Source organism: Leptinotarsa decemlineata, unplaced genomic scaffold (assembly GCF_025532065.1).
Source record: "Leptinotarsa decemlineata unplaced genomic scaffold, Ldec_3_MD MMD2_tig00000199_RagTag_RagTag, whole genome shotgun sequence".
NCBI classification, from domain to species: Eukaryota; Metazoa; Arthropoda; class Insecta; order Coleoptera; family Chrysomelidae; genus Leptinotarsa; species Leptinotarsa decemlineata.
In genome coordinates, this window is record NW_027412544.1 from 8,508,783 (window position 1) to 8,529,643 (window position 20,861).

The 20,861-nt window shown below is 34.1% G+C and overlaps 1 protein-coding gene across 1 annotated transcript; it reads left to right on the forward strand.

The window, feature by feature from the left end:
• Nucleotides 1-698: 698 nt before the first annotated feature.
• Nucleotides 699-20,195, forward strand: LOC111502018 (odorant receptor 82a). The gene is made up of 6 exons (XM_023155967.2): nucleotides 699-883; nucleotides 6,258-6,799; nucleotides 11,104-11,203; nucleotides 13,181-13,285; nucleotides 19,695-19,850; nucleotides 19,902-20,195. The coding sequence occupies exons 1-6, from the start codon at nucleotides 701-703 to the stop codon at nucleotides 19,962-19,964; spliced, it is 1,149 nt and encodes a 382-aa protein (XP_023011735.2). The 5' UTR covers nucleotides 699-700; the 3' UTR covers nucleotides 19,965-20,195.
• The last annotated feature ends 666 nt before the right edge of the window (nucleotides 20,196-20,861 follow it).

A 20,861-nucleotide genomic window follows, 5' to 3' on the forward strand; every position in this document is an offset into this window, starting at 1 on the left:
TTCCCAAAAAGAAAATAGTATAAATGACAGTACTTTAAAGGACATAAGCTTTCAGGGCCGGAGTCACGGTTTCAGAGACAGAATTTGGGCTGGTAGGCCGTAATCGAATAGAACTTGTAGGTACTACTGACATCAGTCATTATCAAAATTTTGAGATATAGACTTCATTCTCACTGTCAACTAGTATACCAGTACCATTGCTGATGTCTGCCGCTGTAGCAGACGAAACGTTTGGCACTATAACTTAAAATCAAGCATGTCCTATTACCCTGAATGCTATTCTCGTTAACAGTAATTAGTTATTCATTTCATGTAAGACATCCTAATATGCATACATTGTTGAAACTATATTAGAAAACAATTGTTATTTGTGAAATAGAAAAAGAATGAAATTTTGAAAAGTTGATATAACTCTCTTGTTGAATTCCAAATTCTCAAATGAATAGGCATAATGATTAGAATAATGAATTTATTCCATTTTTTCCTCTGTATAATGTGTCAACAGTGTTAAAAATTAGTGATTCGAAGTTAATACCATGATTATACTATTGACTTCCAAGTGATCCTCAAAGAAACGATGAGAGTTTCGTATGCTGGTTTGGATCATCAGTAACATGAAATAACTGCAATCGTAATTGTGTTTTATAGATTTTAGTGAATATTCAATATAACTGCGTTATACCTTTTCTTAGCTGACCCAATGCAAATAATAATGAAATGGGTTAAGTTACATCAATACATTGGCATGAGGAAGTACTTTTGGTTTCTCGTTACATTTTTGAAGTTTCTGGATACAATAACTCGTGCGATGTATGCATTTGAACGTTTTGAGGATCCGATTTCGGTAACTGAGATAACGGTTACTCTCCCTACAAGGTTTTTGGTAAGTCATAACGATTTCAATGTAGCAATTCTTGTTTTGTTTTGCACAATTCTTCATCACAAGTGCATCCATTCTTCCCTGGTCGAGGAAAAAAATTGAAACATGCATATTCGATTTGAATCTTCAAATTCTAAAAATTTATGGTAAGTTTTGTATCATTTCAGAAATTTTGAATTCAAAATAGTATGATTATTCCACAACTTGTTGACGATAGTAGCTGAGTACACTGGTGAAAAATTGTTTCATTTTTCTCGAGAGAAAATTGATTAACTCTTAACTCCAACTGTTTTGTTATATTTTTGTTTGACATTTTTGTGTTTGATTTTACAAAACACAAGATATACACATATAAAAAAATCTCAAACAAATTTAAGAAGTTCCCCTGGCTAATACCACGTATTCGAATCACTGTTGAAGAAGCTACTGTGTTAGCGAAAAAGTCGTGATATATTTCTCAAATGAAGTTTGTGGAGATCAAATCGTAAGGTGAAGTTTATGAAATTAATGCGAAGGGAGTTGGATTACATCCGGCAGGTGTCAGTGCAGGATTCTTCACTGAAGTTATTCCTGCATATGCTGTTGGCGATACAACTGCCGCAATAGATTTTCAATTATTGGAACACACTTGTAGACCTGTTTTGGGCTGTTTGGCCACTCGTTAGTGCATGGTAGTTTATATTATTAACATAAAGTCGATGATTTCCGATAATTGAAAATCGAATTTCTTCAGATAATCATTACTCGCACTAGGCTGAAGCGGACAACAAACAACAGGTTTGTCATCGCCCCATCTGCCTGTGCACGAGGTAACCAACCGCATATCCAAAATTTGTCCAATTCCTCGTATAAGGAAAGAAAACCTGTCACATATATTCAGTGGGCATACTTGAAGATTGGCTGTAAATCAAATCATCTAAAGAGAAAATTCGTTCAGGCCAGTCTCAACTCCATACACTGTCACCTAATCAGAAAACAACTACTCCCCTGGCTAATACCACAAAGGCCTTAGATTATATCCGACAGGTGTCAATGCAGGATTCTTCACTGAAGTTATAATCACTTATGCTGATGGCGATACAACTGCCGCAATAGATATATTCAATTATTGGAACACACTTGCAGACCGATTTCGGTCTGTTTGACCATTGACACCTGTCGGATATAATCCTGGCTGATACCATTCGTGGTATTAGCCAGGAGAGTAGTTGTTTTCTGCTGGGAGTTAATCCGTTAACCTACTGTGTATAGAGAGTTGAGACTGGTCTAAACGAATTGTTCTTTTAGATGATTTGAAAAAAATATTTTCAACTGGGATAAACAACCCGGTAGCCAATTTTGAAATCAATATCTGAAGCACTTTCTCGAAGAATGTTATTCAATCTTTTGAGTGTGGCATCAGGGCCACATCTATAGACATGCAAATAACTCGGTTATGATTTTGAAAATAATATACAGAGTGTTCCATTAAACAGTACAAATTTCATCCAAATGTTCGAATAATAATATTCAATATTTTGCATTGGTGTGAAGTTATCTACATTATTGCGTAGTGTTGCCAAGTCTCGGAGAGTTCTACTTCCATAAGAATTTCAGTTTTAGAAATATTGCTTAACAATTTCAACATATTCGTTCATCAATTCTTACTGGAGTGAAAAATGTATTTCATCAAAAGTCCGTAAAAATTGAAATAATTGATGATAGTATGATTGGTGGGACCTATATTCACAAGTGTCTCAAGCTGTTTTTTCTCGACATCTAATGCAAAATAATAATCAATATATACATAGTTGATAAAACAAAATTATGTTTAAAAACACAAGTTTGTAGAAAACGCTTTTTGACGAAAATAATTTTGATGAAAATAATTTTTCTCACAGGCAACTTAAAGGGCTTGTTTACGAGACCTGGCTTGAATTATAATTCATTATCAATACTTATACCAGTTGAAACAAAAATTGGTGAAAAACGATTTTTGATCGAAAATAATTAAAAATAGTGGATCGTGAATTATGGAAAATATTTTTTTCTCAGTAATTTTAGAGTGCTTGTTCACGAAACCTGGTATAAATTATAATCCATCATCAATAAATATACAAAGAGGAAACGAAATCATTAATAAAACGATTTTTGATGAGAAAAAAATAGGAGATAGTTATGAAATCCATTGTTTCAGTACGTACAAAATATTTATTATTCATGTTATGTTTTTTTAATATAACATTCATAATAATTCAATGATAATAATTACCAGTTGAATCAATGTTATAACATTAAGTAGATCAGGAAGAAGACAAAATTAAAATGAAATATCTTAACAGACACATTATTGAGAATATATTTACCCAATACAGTTTACTTCATGTTTAGAAATCAACAATTGAATATAATGAAACGAGGTTATTCAAAAAAAGAATCATTAAAATTAAAAAGATCAACAATTATATCAAGGTAAAAAACTGAAATTACAGTGAAATAAAATACAAACAACAATTGAAAATTGAACAGTAGACAAGAAATGAAAATGAAAATTGAAGGATTAAAAGATTTCAAGCCAAGTTACTTTACGACGTTTTGATTGTTAGTATCCACAATCTTCTTCGGGTGATGAGTCATATCATATTAGACAATGGAAGTCTTAACTAATGAAATGTACAGTAATTCTTATTCTGTTACAGGTACAATTGGTCACATCACAATACTGATATAATAATTACAAATATTTGTTATAGCAGTAGTGAATTAGTATAAAATCCAAAATGTTATCAATGACCATTCCGAAATGAAGCTTGATCTTCCCTGGGCGTCTCATAATCCAGTAGTTTCAAAAGTTTGTTGGTTCACTTTCCGCAACTCTATGGAAATTTACATGATATATTTATTAGCTATTTCTTCTGATAACCATATTACAAATATTATTGTGAGGTTTCTGTGAATGAATCAACCACAAAACTTTATTTTAAATGATGAATACTCTAAGATATCTTCTTATATCACTTCCCATCCAGATGATGGTAGACAAATATTATGAAAATGTGGAGAAATATTTTCGTGTCCGTTCGTATTGTTGTACAAAAATAATTTTCTTCGATTATAAGGTACTAGTTTTTTTCTATTGCACTCATCTTCGACGTCTTGTAGGTGTTCCACGATTGGAAGATTTTATTTCTATGAATTATTTATAAATTTTGACTAGCTAACACGTAACTTACGATGAATTGAAATGGGATATAACCATTCCATTTTCATTTCACCATTTCAAATATTTTTATTATGAAAAGAGTATTTATTGACGTAGAGAAGGCTATCAAATTGTTTGAAATTTAAATATACGTAAATGAAATATGAAAAATATGTAAAGTGCAAGTGACTAAAGCATGTTTTTATAATTAGTGTCTCCATAGTCAAGAAATATCCAAAAGTCACAATATCCAAAAGGGAATACATAGTCAAGTCATTTGATATGGAATAATATCTGACACTGATCACACAAGACTGTTGCTTTGATCAGATTGACCACAAAACATGCATTTCAATTTCATATTAGATGAGTGAAGCAGAAAAAACTGAGCATCCTTTCTGAATTCACTTGGTGAAAAACTTTCTGTCATTGGCTCATTTCTTCAGAACAGCTTGGAAAAAAATAAAATGTGAACTCCACAATCATAGCTATCATTTTGAAACACATGTTTGATATTTTGATACTCTATTGATTATGAGATAATTCAGGAAAAAAAACGAAAGGAAATTTTCAAATTTTTTCAGATATAAAGAACAGTCTCACCCATAGGATCCAAAAAACTGAATTTTTTATTTTTAAATCAACTATTATAAAACACCAATGATTATCATCGACGTGAATTGGCATAACAATGCTATTTTTGACAAAACTATAAGTATTATTTTCTGAGTCTTTGTTCCATTAACTATGAAAAATGTTGAAGCAATCAAATATTTGAAAGTCAGGTGTATTTGAAAGATGTGAGTAGCTGTCGATTACAAAATCTGAATGCCACTCTTTAGAATCTAATATTGTGAAATAACTTGCATTTAAATTTTTGAAAGTGTAATTTAGATAATCCATAAGAATTTAAAATATATTTTCGTTTCAACCTCGTATAAATATTGATGATGAATAACAATTTAAGCCAGGTCTCGTGAACAAGCAGTCTATAATTCGCGATCAACTATTTTCCATCATTTTTCGATCAAAAATCGTTTTCCACAAATTTTCGTTTCAACCTAATATAAGTATTGATAATGAATTATAATTAAAGCCAGGTCTCGTGAACAAAGTCTCTGTGTGAAAAATTATATTAATGAATCAACGATTGTCAAAAAGCGTTTTCTACAAATTTGTGTTTTCAAATATATTTTTGTTTTATCAACTATGTATGTATTATTATTTTGTATTAGATATCGAGAAAAAACAGTTGATATCAATTAATTCACTTAATATTTGTATTGATAATATTTGTATTGATGAACTCAGATGTTGAAATTATTTAGCAATATCTGAAATTCTTATGCAAATAGAACTCTTAGAGACTTGGCAATAATGTAGTTCTATCCCACGATACTTAGGTCTCTACATCAGAAGTGGTGGATGAAAATTTGTGGATAACTCCACACTAATATATTTTGCTCCGATGGAATATGCGAAAACTAAGTTGAAAATTATTTTCCGAGTTATAATTAGTTCGAGTTATTGGGAACAAAACACATTTTAATAAATTGATGGATGTAGACGTGGTAGGAAATCATAATGAAGAAAAGATAATTGAAACTTTTTATGTTTTTACCACTAGGAAAAAATGATTCGACGTTTTCAAACCATTCCTTGGCATGCAACCATGCACAAGTTCCCGAATCTAAACGATACGGAAATTTTGCACTACGCAAGGAAGGGTTACAAACTCAATTATTTAGAATCCTTGGAAATTCACAAGCATAAACATTGCGGGTGCAATCTGTTAAATGATCAAATCGATTTAGTTTACTCACCGGTTTTCAAAGTGGCACATCCAGATTGTAAATTCAGGTACTCAATCAAGCCAAGTACCTATCATCTGAAGACGATTGTGGATACTCATAATTGAAAATTAGAAGATAAAAAAATACTTCGCGAAAGTGATAAATTTTTTAACTTTACTAGCTATTTGTTAGTAATGATGGGAAGTAGAAGTAAGACCCCTCTTAATTGATTATATAGATTGATAGATATGTCGAAATGAAATCCGAATGTTATACAGTTCAGGTTGATTCAAGTTTATTGCTACTTATCTGCATGTTCCAAATATCTTTCTACTACCTTCTATCACTTAATGACTAATATCCCATGGAAAAATGTAGTAATTGATATTATTATTATTTTCAGTCTGTTTGTAAACTATTCTACCTCTACCATGACAGAAGACGCGTGGAGTACTTTTATAAAACAATTGAAAATGAATTTTGGGGATTTCACATTTGTAGTCCGGAAAAACAAAGCAATATTAAACGCAGATTTATGTTCGTCAACATAATTTTAATAGTAACTTTCACTTCAGGATTGACTGTTTTGATAACTATGATAATATTTCCACTGGTGGAACCGCCTGAAGGAAAAAGACCTTTACCAAGCATTAACTGGACACCATTTGATACAAATCCTAGTCCCATATATGAAATTATGTACGTGATCGTATTTTGCGTTTTGGTTATGACAATTATTGGTAATGCATTTTATGATTACACTCTGGTTTACGCTGTTCAGCATCTTCGCGTTCAGTTCACGTTGTTGAAGGAACTGTTGAAAAATATCACCGATGGTATACTGCCAGAATGTTCAGATTTCAAGAAGTTCAACGATGAATATTTCCAGCGTATAGTAGCAGAAAGATTGAAAATTTGTATCCAGCATCATGTGAAGTTGCTAAAGTGAGTATATTTCTACACAGAGGTATTAAGGTTATCAAAAAATTTGTTTAGCCGATAAACGGCCTCCCATTGGTCGTCGATCAACAGAGGTAGATTAAATTTCGTGGCATAGTTCGAGAACGAAGGAAGCGGCAGTGTAATAGTGACATGAGTGCTATGATTACAAAGTATAATTCACAAAGTTCAATGTTTTCGTAATTTGATCTATGCAATGAAGTAGATGAGTTTGAATAAGAGTACCAAATATTCATTTATTAAGAGCCCTATGGAGTGGCAGCGCCATTGAAAATCGGGAAAACACTTTGTGAAGAAATGAAATGTTACATAAAAATATGTATGGGGGAAAGTAATCGATGATGTAACGAAGAATGTCGCTAACTCATTGTTTTCCATTTATTTTTCGAAACATGATTTTAACTTTTTATTCCTTTGACGAAATTTAAAAATTTTTAAGATAACGACATTGTACGATTAAATATAGTCAACTTCTTCACAAAATAAAATACGAAATAATGTTTGACTAATCTATAAAACGTGTTTTCTTTATTCAATGAATTTTCACCTATCAAGTGCTTCCATCTAATAAAAACTGAACCCATATTGGAGCAGAGAAGGGTTTGGCAACATCGCTGTTAGCGAAACGCCCGTCGAGTGCAAATAATAATTAGTCTCTACAACAAGTTTCAACTTTTATACCATCCAACTTGAGCGTAGTCGTGACATTGGTGTCATAGCAAGATCATAACAGTGGGGACTGCGGCAGAATAAATAATGGCACTGGAGGAAAACAATAAAGTAGATTCAGTGACTAGATGGATGTGACAGTAGATATTAGTTATGTCGTGGTATGATGAAGAGGACAGGAGACGTGAAGAAACGAGAAAAAGAACAGAGAGAATGAGTGAACAAAAGATAAAAATAAATGGTTGACAAAGAAAAAACAGAAAGCATCAAATAGGAAAAAAGGAGAACACTAAGAATAATAATGGATGCAGATAAGGAAGAAGTAGAATAAAAATGGAGGCATATAAGGAAGGAGAAGAGAAGGAGAAAAGAAAAGAAGGAAAGAAAAAAGAAGAGCAGATGAGTAGAGGAGGAGAGAACGAGAGAATAATAAAGACGGAAATTGGAGAGCCTGCAACTACAAAGATGAGAGAAGTTGAGAAAAATGAATAATGAGCTAAAGTTGCTTCAAATCTGGCTCATCAATAGAGTTCTACTTAATTTGCGAAAATCGTGCAATTACTAAGGCTTACTGGGTTCAATGTAATTCCCTATGCCTACGCGATGGCCTATTGTATCGCAAGTGAAAGAGCCCAGATGTGTAAGGACAGTCTACTTCCGAACACGTAACACACATCACTTTACCTATACCTATAGTAGGGAGCGGATTGAGTAAGGTTGGTCGACTTCCGAACACTTAACAAAAATCGGCAGATGATGACAAATAAGACTTTGTCGAAACGTCGTGAGATCAATACCATTGAGGATAATAGCACATAACACAGATCAAAAGGATTTGAAGCTTTATATATATATATATATATATATATATATATATACTGTTATGAAAAGACTCGAAATACAACAGTGTATGGGAATTTCAAAAACATCACGAAGGAATTCAGATGCAAAAATACAGCAAGGACACCCTGTACATATATTGAAACCCACAGCTTTGACCGGAAACAAGCAAATTAGAGTGGGAAATTCAAATATAAAGATTCTTACATCAAAACGCATCGAAATACGAAAAACTGATATTCGATATAGGTTAGAAAGAAATGTCAGAAAAATTAAATTAACATCTGTGATGAAAACACGAAAAAGGCATGATAAACTAATTGTTATTATTTAGGAATGATGTAAAATTCAAAATTTATTGTTGTGAATCACTTTCTTAGAAACTGACATTAAGTGATGCTTTTAGAAAATATTTATATTTATATAAAAGTGAGGTTAACTATTTTTGTACGAAACTATAAAATGAAAATGTATCTAAATTTAAGAGCCAATGTTAAATTAGTAGAATAGATAATTTTCCTGATAAAGAAGTTGAAAATTTGTATATGTGAAAATTGATAGATGGTAACTAGGGGAACGAGATAGATTTTCAATTTTTTTATCAACAACGGGATTCTTCTTGAGGCAACGAAAGAGACGCCACGCTGAATTTTTCACTCCTTAAAATTTGAAATATATACTGATTTGTAATAATGAATTCAGTGAAAAAACCTACCTGTCCAGCCAAGTCTAGTAAGATATCCATGAGTTCCAGCTTCGCAGAAATATCACAACACACACACACCAGCGTTGGAGGAAAGTAAGGTATTTACCTATACCATTTCTAAATAATATATGCATATATTAATGAAAATACCCAAGAACTCAACACGACCATAAAAATAGTTTGAACCAAGTATATAAGTCTGCCGAATTACAGTGATCTGCAATAATTATAAACTGACATTTACCAAATTTGTTCGGTGTATTCACTTTGAATAGTTCGTTGTTCGTTATAGATTTAGGACATTCTTAGATTTAAGGAATTTTCTCTTTTGGCAATTGATAAATTTATATATGTTTTGAATTCCACATATTTTTACTCTTATAAAAAAATATTTTCTAAGATCAATTGTCTCTTTTTCCAAATTTCTTCACAGGTGAAATCTACTAGAAAAATCAAAGTTAGGTAAGTAATTGTTGTGTTTGTGCCTGAATCCTCCTGAGAGGTAGAGAAAAATCTCTATACATTGAGGTATTTAAACTCAACATAAGAGTCTAGCCGATTAAAATTTTCATCAAAAATGATAATAATAATAAAAATTAATTTTTTTTATATATATACAGGGCTATTCAAATTCGTTTCTGTACATGGGGATCTCGTAAACGATAAGAGATGAAGTGTCGGTTAAATTGTGACAAAGTTGCGTTTTTTAGAGACCTATTCAATGATGTAGATAAATCGAATATAGCTCTTTTGGTTCTGGAGGTAAACAGGAAAAACCAAAAAATCCCATATTATTTTTTCCTGTATCTTCTTTATTCGCAGACATATTGAAAATCTGTCCATATTTTGCTATTGGCTGATGTGGTTGATGTGGGCTATTAGAATATGTCCATGAATCATTTATACAAGGTGTCATTTGACTTGGGCCACCCCCTTCTTTGAATTTTTAAATACGGACCTGTATTTATGTTGTAGTTTTTGGATCGTCGATGTTCACTTTTTTTTCGGGATGTTTCGGTGAAATTTCATTATAATCGGGTGAATTATTCCCTGTTAAATTACGGCCCTGGAAATTGATTGACTGAGTTAAAAAAACATGATAGCAACTTTCACGTCTCCCTATGTACCGTAGAGTTTTTCGAAAGTTTATTTTCATTTTCGTGTACCTATTTATATTTTTTCACATTTCCATTTCTCTGAGCGTTTTCTACAATGAACTTCGAATAAGAAAACCTTTCATGATTATCTGAAACATATCTACAATGAATAGATTATATGTGTAATGAATAATATGAAAAACGAGTTCAAAAAGTCTAGAAATGGAAGGACACCAATTCGAACATTTATTGCGCCATTACTTTTTTTGTGAATATAAATCACTTCATTTCAATTTTCATAGTGTTCGTCGTTTCGCATGTTATTACGGCTATCATTTCTTTTTCTGCTTATCAGAACACATTTATTGTATATATGTTCCAGATAATCATAAAAGGTTTTCTTATTCGAAGTTCATTGTAGAAAACGCTCAGAGCAATGGCAATTTAAAAAAATATGAATAGGTACCCAAAAATGAAAAAAAAACTTTCAAAAAACTCTACGGTACATATGGAGACGTGAAAGTTGCTATTGCGTTTTTATTTCACTCAACCAATTAAGTTTCTGTAGTTTCTCTCATTTCTGGACAGACTATAATCCGCCATTTTTACACTTATTTAATATCTTAGATTCAGGTTTATTCTTAGATTTTGATTCATGCTCTTTTCCTCCCTTTCGCGTCTATCTTCTCTCCCTGTCTCGCTACCCAAATTGTGCTCAAACTATGCTCTCTACAGGACCTGAAACTCAAAACAGGATAGTGATTAGTGTCAGAATGAAAGTCATTAACTCAGTGTTGAACCTTTTCAGTGTTATCGAGGTTTCTGAAGGAAGAACTATTAGCTTAGTTCTTTTTTACTAATTTTTACACGGTTGTGCCATATGAAAATTTTCAAAAAATTGATATATTACTCCTTTAAAACATTCTGTGTATAGACTGTTTAAAACATTTGCGTGAAGTTTCTTTTTTGGATTTTAGATTTGGTAAAAATCTAGAGATATTTACCTCGAAGATTATGGTTATCCAGTTCACAATGAGCTATGTTACTTTGGTGGTTACTGGATACGTTCTCAATGTGGTGAGTAGATAAATATAAAGATTAGCACTTTTCAGTTGATTCGATTATCATCCGGAGAGCTGGAAGAAAATTTGGAAAAAAACTTTCTCCAATTCATTATCTTCTTATTATTATTCATTAAAGTAATCCTTCAGAATATCAATAATTGATACTTTTTATGCTTTGTGGTCTACATGTCTTTGATCTTGCACATCATTGTCTGCAACTTCAACTAACTGTTCGTTCCGATTATATAGACTTAGGCTCTAAAGAGAGGCATCTTGGAAAGGTATCCACATCACTATGTTTTAGACAACATCGCTAGATAACTTCAAAGTTTTACTTTTGAATCATCCATCAACTGAACCTCCAGGTTTCCTGACTTTCATTATCTATTGCTAAGTATTGTAATCTGTTCTTATGAGGAATTCCCGGTCACAGAGCAAGGTGTTGAAGTGTTCAATTGATTGATTATTCCATGCTGGTCCCACAAATAAGGACAAATATCTTCTGGACAGAAATAGTTGAGAATTTCTAAGAAAGAAATCCTATCGATACTATCACTGTCGATACTGAAACAATGAAATACCAATTGAACTATCCTTCATCAGCATAAAACTACAGTTCGATCTTGTTAACGTTATCAATAGTTCTGATAAAGAAGACAATCTTGGATAAAATTATATATATGGGTCTTTGCAAATCGCAACACCTGCACTAGACACATAATAAGATTATAAGTAATCCCACAGTAGTATGCTCGATTCACCAACGTGAGTAGGAATCTCCTTCAACCAGATATTTCTCTTGCTAGATTTCATCTAATTGAAGGTGTATTGATAGACATGATGCTTCTTGAGCTGGTAGGGAAGTTATTAACATATTTCACTAAAACACAAAGACTGATTACAAGATGCTCGAAGATGACATAATTGAGGAATTTATTGATCAGTGGTACTCCTTGCTTGTATTGATTACCAAAAAGGACAATACAGCAGATCCTGTATGAATTACCATCGGCTCAATAACTTCAGGAAAAAGACGGCTGTCTTTTATCTGGAATCGATACTAAACTAACCCGCTGTTCATTTTTTTTAAATTGATCTGGAAAGCGGATATTTGGAAAAAGATCAAGATAAAAAAGTCTTTTCGGCAGAACAGGAGCTTTACTAATTCAAAGTTCTTCTATTGGTATATGCAGTTCCTCCCTCACCTTCGAGAAGTTCATAAATTGTTTTGAATGGATTGAAGTTGAGAACACATTATCCCCCTTAAACAGTGATATCATAACCCATCATGTCATAACACTATCTAATAAGTAGTTGGTTTAGAGATATGTTACAATTACAGTACACAGCTTTTAATTGGAACAGATAGCATTTGCAATTATGTAATTAAGAATTTCTCTCAGCTATCTACTCCTGAATGAATATACCGTATAAATTTTACTAATAATTGTATACCATGGCCGTGGTGCCAACAACCTAAAAGCAATCATAGATTTTGTCGTCATCATAACCGATCTTCCTACATACGAGTGCATTACCCTGATATCCAGTGAATTGTCGAAGTGTGTTTGACGGTTGCCACACGATGTTGCTTTTACATTGCATCCAAGTATGAATCCCTCAGATCACTGAGCTGTGCACATTTAGAAATTGTTATATTCTCATATATACATAGAATAGATCATATTTCTGTTTTTGATGAATAGCCAAAAACAAAAATATTGAATAAAAAGCTTTTTTCAACAATCTAATCTCTCTTTCTTTCAATTTAATACTCTCATGATATTGATTCCAACACTTCAAAAATGTCATCATTATTAAGTATACTACAGGATTCATACTGTTAACATAGTAACAAAACCACTCACATAAACAGAAATCGGTCACTGTAATGTAATCTATGTTCAAGATGAACATGCAGAATCAGAGTATAAACATTTCAATTTATTGATCCACTATCTCTCAATAAAGTTTGGAATACATTTTTCAGAGTCACATTAATATCAGCCAAGTTGTTGCATTGTCTGTTCTTACTGGAGTGTATCTCGTCGAATTACTTATATATTGTGCTCAAGGTACAGATCTGAACCAACAGGTAAGCTATTTTGAATGAAAATAGTGTGTATTATACTCAATAATAAGTCAAATGAATATTGAACTCATTGAAATCACTTTGATTGGCAAAATTTTTTTTAATTGTTGATGTGGAAGAAGAATAACAGAAACTCCTATTCCTATTTGTAATTGCATAAAATCTAATGAAGTATCTATTATTGTTAATACGGAGCTTTACCGTGATGGACCCAGTTACTCGTGGGTTCCTTTGTGGAACATGAATCCGAACCTGAGTCTACAAAGGAGATGAACGTCGATTGAATGATAACAATTTTCCTTCCTGAAACATTGATTCAAGGGCAAAAGCTTCTCGGATCTCCAACTCTTGACCCTTTTAGCGAATCAAGGAGGCTATGTGGTACAACTAGAAACCGACTTATCACATCCTCGAAAGCAGATCTGACTTGCGCCGAATTTTTGAGCAGCAGAATCTGCATAAGAGAAAACAAAATCCTCTTGAACAGATCAGCAAACTGTCATGTTTGAACGATGGTTCACCCAAACCAGTGGTAAAAAAGCTCTGTATGGCGGAATTAAATGTATCATCAAATATAGCTGAGTTTCAGGAGCCCTCATATAGAAAGCTTGTTTCATGAAGGTGGAAACTCTGCACCTTGAACATCCAACAACCACAATATCCACCAATCGACCGAATTTTTGAGCAGCAGAAGCAGAATCTGCATAAGGACAGAAAACAAAGTCCCCTTGGGCAGATCAGCAGACTTTCATGTTTGAACGGTAGTTCATCCAAATCAGTGGTGAAAAAGCTCTGTATGGCTGAATCCAATGTCAAATATAGCTGAGTTTTAGGAGCCTTCATATAGAAAGCTTGCTTCATGAAGGTAGAAACTTGCACTTTGAGAACTACAATATCCACCAATCAACCGAATTTTTGAGCAGCAGAAGCAGAATCTGCATAAAGATAGAAAACAAACTCCCCTTGAGCAGATCAGCAAACTCTCATGTTTGAACGGTAGTTCATTCAAATAAGTGGTGAAAAAGCTCTGTATGGCTGAATCCAATGTATCGTCAAATATAGCGGAGTTTCAGGATCCCTTATATAGAAAGCTTGTTTCATGAAGGTGGGAACTCTGCACATTGAACTTCCAACAACCACAATATCCACCAATCGACCGAAATTTTGAGCAGCAGAAGCAGAATCTGCATAAGGACAGAAAACAAAGTCCCCTTGGGCAGATCAGCAGACTTTCATGTTTGAACGGTAGTTCATCCAAATCAGTGGTGAAAAAGTTCTGTATGGCTGAATCCAATGTCAAATATAGCTGAGTTTTAGGAGCCTTCATATAGAAAGCTTGCTTCATGAAGGTAGAAACTTGCACTTTGAGAACATTTGACAACCACAATATCCACCAATCAACTGAAATTTCATCAGTATGCCATTCTGGTTACGATTGAGGAGAATCCAGAAGTTGGTTCACAGGTGCGATTCCAGAGCTGTACGTTTCGGCCTAGATAACTACAGGTTACTTGAGAGGATCAGGCCAGAAAATCCCGCTAGTAGGTGCTGTCTTCCGGTTAGTGGCTGCTGTCTCCCGGCTGGTGGCTGCTGTCTCCCGGCTAGTGGGTGCTAATGTATCAGAACACACCTACTTTCCAAGCCACACATTTGTGTTGCCTACCTATACCTGACGAAGGTAGTCGCAAACTGACTGTCGATAAGGTTCTCACTAGATTGTGACCGTGGTCTGTCAATTTTCAAGTGAATTATTTTTCACAAAAAAATTCGGGCTCTGGTAGCAAATTCCACACGGATTTTCTTCCGATGAGTTCGTATAGGTGTGAGCCACAATATAACCTCATTTTTTGAAGTGACCCTAACCTGCCTTATATAAAAAAATGTTCATTCTCATTGGAAAACCTTTCGAGTTCAGCCCACACCCAATAACTTCAAAAAAGTAACTCTATGGTCTATTTCCTTAAGCAGAATCATTTTGAAGTAGTTGTTCCATAGGCGTATATAACTGAGTCGGTTAAAAAGTGAAAAATGTAGTATTTATTTCATACATTGGATATAACAAATCTCGAAAGACGTTATACGTATACGAGGAGTAATAAGAAAATGGAACACTCGCATTGATAACTATACTACAGACATGTCTGATTTTCATCAAGTGTCGGTCGATTCTATCACATATCTCCTACGGGTTTTTTGGTCATTTGGTAATACAAACTAGTTCTACGATGTGTTCAAGGACAAAACACAAGCGCTACATTTCTTAAGACGCTCTGAGAGCGGTGCCTATGCGGAGGTAGCGTTCTCAGGAAGTTTATTCCACGCAGTTCTCTAAATGAAAGAGTTTTTGAACAATGAAATACGCCTCAAAACGATGAGCACCTACAGTCCGTCGCGTATATGTACCGTTCACTTCCCGTGAAAGTATCTATAGAATAGAGACAAATCTCCAACCTTCCTTCGATGTTTCGAATCAGGCGGATGGCTCTTTTCTGGGTGGAATCCAGCAGTTTCAGGGTATGCTTAGGGGCGGAGCTCCATAAAAGAGAACAATACTCCAAAGAAGGTCTGATCTGAGCTTTATAAAGCATCAACAGTTGCTAAGATGTGTACAGTTTTCTGGTTCGGAACAGTGATCCAAGCTTTTGAGAAGCAACCTTTGCAATTCCAGCGTCATGATTGTGTCAGACCATATTGGCTTGGCACTTCAACCCTAACAAACTTATCGAAGCAGAAAGTGGAATTGTCTGTCCTGAAATTATATCAGGTTAGGATTTATCTTTTTGGAGAAAATCGATGCCTGGGTATTTGTGGCATTGAATTGAACCTGGTTACTTTCACTCCAATTCAAAATAACAAAATACGTTAAGATATGCAACCTCCTGCTGCCAGTAAAGATGTGCATCCACATCTGATGTCCTACAATCGAAATGAAATGACAAGATAAGTGTGCTGTCGTCAGCAGACCAACATATCGTATTATTGCTTTTTTCCAATAAGTTATTGATATACAATAAACAAAGAGATGGAGACATAAGGATCTCTAGGGAACACCAGCATTGATGGTGAAAAAGTCAAATTATTTGAGATATATTCATCGACGGCCACTTGCAGATAACGTTCTTTCAAGAAGCTGGAGAGCCATACACAAAAATGATCCGACAAGCCATAGCATCGAAGTTTAGCCAGCAAACCCTCATGTCACACGGTCAAGGGCCTTGGAAATATACAGCGCAATAGCTCTTGATTCTCCATGTTTCTCGATTGCATTATTCCAAATATGGGTGACATACGATAGAAGGTCGCTTGTTGATTTTTGTTTCCGAAAGCCATATTGATGATCGCTCAAGATGTTGAAGCCTTCCAAATATTTGGGGATATGGTGGTTTACGGCGTTTTTGATAGCAAAGCAGAACGAAATTGTGGAAAAATTAAGGGAAAAACAGAACAGAAAATGACTCTTAATCGAAATTGATAAAATGAACAGCTAGAGGCAGATGAAAGAGTTTCGACATGACAACAGAAAGATCTATCATCTGGACGAAAATTGAGTTAACGAAGGACATACCATTTGAAAGATGTGGCAAGACAAAAGAATTACAACTTCATGTCAAGCATTTTCAGAAGGTTGGTCTTGTGAATTCAAGTCACCTTCTGCAAAAGGAAAGCGATTGATTATTATCCATAATGAACGTGTTGATGGTTTTGTTTAGGGCGGTGTGAGTCGAAGCATTCTGATGATTATCATGATAGCATCATGTGTTTAAAGAATATTTTCAACAAATGATCTACACATTCATGTATAGAGTTTCAAATTGATTACTTCCTTCCTTTCTTTGGAAGATTCTCTCATCCCCTTTTTTGTATCAGATGGAGTAGTAGAAAGCCAAAAACTTTCTTTTCCAAAAAATTAATCACTCCTAAAAATATAACCCCTTCAATTCACATATTTTTTGTTATTATGAAATATTTCAAATTTAAATGTTATACCAATATTGATTGTACGTAAATGAATGAACAGATATTAGTATCTGTTACACAAGTATCTATGGTATACAAGTATTTTTGATTAAATGACCAAATGGATGCCACCGTAGGTATTTAAACGACCCGAACGATCATAAACTATTTTGTTTGCGATCTGGTTATAAATCCGCCTATATCAGCTGTGGCAAATCATAACGAAATCACAAAAAAATTTGAGCACTCTGTTAACTTTCTGTATTCATGAGCATTTATTACTCTGTAATATTAGGAAACAGAGTATAGTCACTGCTAGCGTTGATATCGAAATGCTTCAACATCTAAGCAACCATCAATATGATTTTCGAACGCAAAGATCTACAGGCGATCTTTTTTCGTATCACCCGCTTTGGAATTGTGCAATCAAGGAACATGGAGACTCTCTTTTTTCATGAACTTGCTTGTGAAATAATCTAGAGATATGATTCGACGATGTAGTCCGACACCAATTGCACGAAAATTGCTCTCAGAGTGTTTCAAGTATTTTTGAACAGAGCTTGGGTATATTCATAAAAAATTATATCTAGTTTCTCCAGAGGATAACTGCAGAAATTATGTCAACCAAGGAACTATCTATGTTCTAACTCTCTAACTTGCGATTAGTTTTCCATCTAGAAAGAGTGCTTCTTTGTGATGGTGAGGAGTTTTGTTAATTATGATATCAAGATCCAGCAGATGAGTTATCCAGGAAGGAATAACTCAAAGGTGGAAGTAATATTGACTTATCTTCGCCGTTGGATAATTTCCGGAATAATATTTTATTCATTCTAGGTTATCTTTAAGAAACCAACATTAGCAACATTGTCTTGGAGCCGTATCACTTTTTTATAATTTCGAAATAGTATCTTTAAAGTTCGAACTACAACTGGGAATTCGGAAGTTCAAAGTCGGAATTATAAATCTCATTGAATATTTGTCACTAACCTAATCAGATCATAGATGATGTACAAAATATACTCAATGCTGAATGGGAGAATCTTCAAGACCATTTCCGAAATTTCTCCTGGCTAGATCCATCAACGTGTGCTTCTGAAGTCACGGAAGTTATTCTATCATCCATGGATGCATATATTCCTCTTTCAATGAAACGATCTTCTAACGGCAAACCTTGGTTCAACAAAAAATTGCAAGCAAGCTGTCGCCTCCAAAAATCCCGCCTACCGGCAGTGGAGCAAAAATCACAGTATCGAAAACCGAACTAGGTTTGTTAAAGCTCGCCTGCTACAAACTTACGATGAATGAAAGCAAAGAACTTCACAATCAGAGAATTAGGGATAAAATACTTTCACCATCAACGCTGGTGTTCCCCAGGGATCCATTTCGTCTCCAACCCTCTTTTTATTGTATATCAACGACTCATTGGAAAAAAACAAGAATCCAATATATTGCTTTGCTGACGACAGCACACTTCTCTCGTCAATCCATTTGGAATCCAGGACATCTGCTACGGGGACACATCTTCACCGGCAGCAGGAGGTTGCATGTCTCAATGAGGATCTAGAAGTGATTTCCAATTGGGGTGAAAGTATCCAGGTTCAATTCAATGTAACAAAACACCAGGCATCGGTTCTCTCCAAGAAGATAAATGTCTCCGAACCGGATATAATAATTTCAGGTCAGACAATTCCGCTTTCTGCTTCGATAAGTTTGTTGGGGGTTAAAATGGACACCAATATGTCTTGGTACAATCATGTCGCTGTAATTGTAAAGGCTGCTTCTCGAAAGCTTGGAACAGTGTTCCGAACCAGAAAACTGTACACACCTCATCAATTTGATGCTTTATAAAGCTCAGATCAGACATTTTTTGGAGTATTGTTCCCATGTATGAAGCTCTGCCCCCAAACATACACTGAAGTTACTGGATTCCATCCAGAAAAGAGCCATCCGCCTGATTGAACACGCGAACATCACATGCAACCTTGATAGCCGGAAAGGTTGGAGATTTGTCTTTTTTCTATAGATACTTTCATGAAAAGTGTTCAAGTGACTTGGCACATTTGATTTCACCAAGAGCGGTACATATCAGAAATACGCAACGCACTGTGGCTGCTCATCGTTTTGAGGATCAACTCAGTACACCTCGAACTTCACTGTTTGAGAACTCTCTCATCTGGAGAACTGCGTTAATGTGGAATAAACTTCCTGAGAATGTTTTTCCAAATGGATTTAATCTTCAGCAATTCAAATCCAATGTGAATTTTAAAAGAATAGTTTGAGTTCCAAGACTCCAAGTCTAAATTAGAAAAATACCGCCACAGTCTTCCTGTCATATCTTTCTAGTGTCATGGTAACAAAACTGAGTTCTTCATTAACATTCATTTCTATTTTTAACCGTTTATGATACTTGTTTTGTCTAATAATTTTTTGTGCTAATTGAACCACTTCTTTTCAGAGTCTGTCTGTGTTTGAAGCCATTATCGAATCTGAGTGGCACTTATTGAAAGCTCCTAATAAGCGTGCCCTGACTCTATTTTTATTGAATTCAGAAAGAGGCATCACTTTAAAAGCCGGTGGAACAACTTCGGTGGATAATGAACTTCTTGTAACTGTATGAAGAAGAGGGAAGTGTATTACAGAAAAGTTATTCTCTTTTTTTCAGTTTTTGAAGAGTGTTTTCTCAGCCATTACCTTACTGAATTCTATTCTGGAAGAAAAAAAGTAATAATTCTATTCAACGAATGTCTTATTGATAGTGCTTTATTGGATGCACACAAATGAAATAGATAATAGATATATTAGAGTGTAATGTAACTTTGGCAAAATTTTATTTGAGGTCAGTAGTGAACTGAAACCGTAATTTGTTTGAGATTTATATTTAAAATGTACCTAATTAGTTTAACGATAAGACCTTGTAGAAAGATAGAAAATAATAAGGGTTGACTTGAATAAATCGAAGAAGATTACCATAAGTTTTTCTCTGAACACTTCACAAAACCACAACACGTGTTTCACTATACAACAGTTTCCTCATGTGTGTTCACACTGTGTTTATAATAAAGGAAATGAGATGGTATAGTTCAAGTAAACGATATAGTGCAACCTACCTTCCAACAGCTCCCTTTTAATAATATATATATATATATATATATATATATATATATATATATATATATATATATATATATATATATATATATATATATATATGGAGAGGGTAGTCGTTGTTGTTGACTGAATAGGAATGGAACTAAACAAATAGTGGGGCTTAGCAGCAAATGAAAGAGTAATCTTTAAAGTGTCCAAGCTTTCGGAGATTTAATAAATTGTTTCCATCATTAGGGGTGAACGTTTTTGAGGATGTTTCATATGATGGTTATGTAAAATATTGGACACATAGTGTTGGATGAGCATTGGTACAATACATTTATAAAAATAGGGAGCGGATGTCTAATCTGTTTGTTTATAATGGACTAGATGGACTAGCGATAGGATCCCCACTATCTAGCATTATATCCGAAATATACCTGCAAACCATAAATGAGAAAATCTTAACAATAATAAAAACACATGATGAAAAAGGAGAATGGTTCAGATACGTTGACGATGGACTGTACATATC

Excerpts from the sequence above, each read along its gene's own strand:
- LOC111502018 (XM_023155967.2), top strand. The coding sequence starts at position 701 with ATGCAAATAATAATGAAATGGGTTAAGTTACATCAATACATTGGCATG. Across the intron at positions 6,800-11,103 it reads CATCATGTGAAGTTGCTAAA|ATTTGGTAAAAATCTAGAGA; the intron begins GTGAGTATATTT and ends TTTGGATTTTAG. Across the intron at positions 19,851-19,901 it reads ATAATGAACTTCTTGTAACT|TTTTTGAAGAGTGTTTTCTC; the intron begins GTATGAAGAAGA and ends TCTTTTTTTCAG.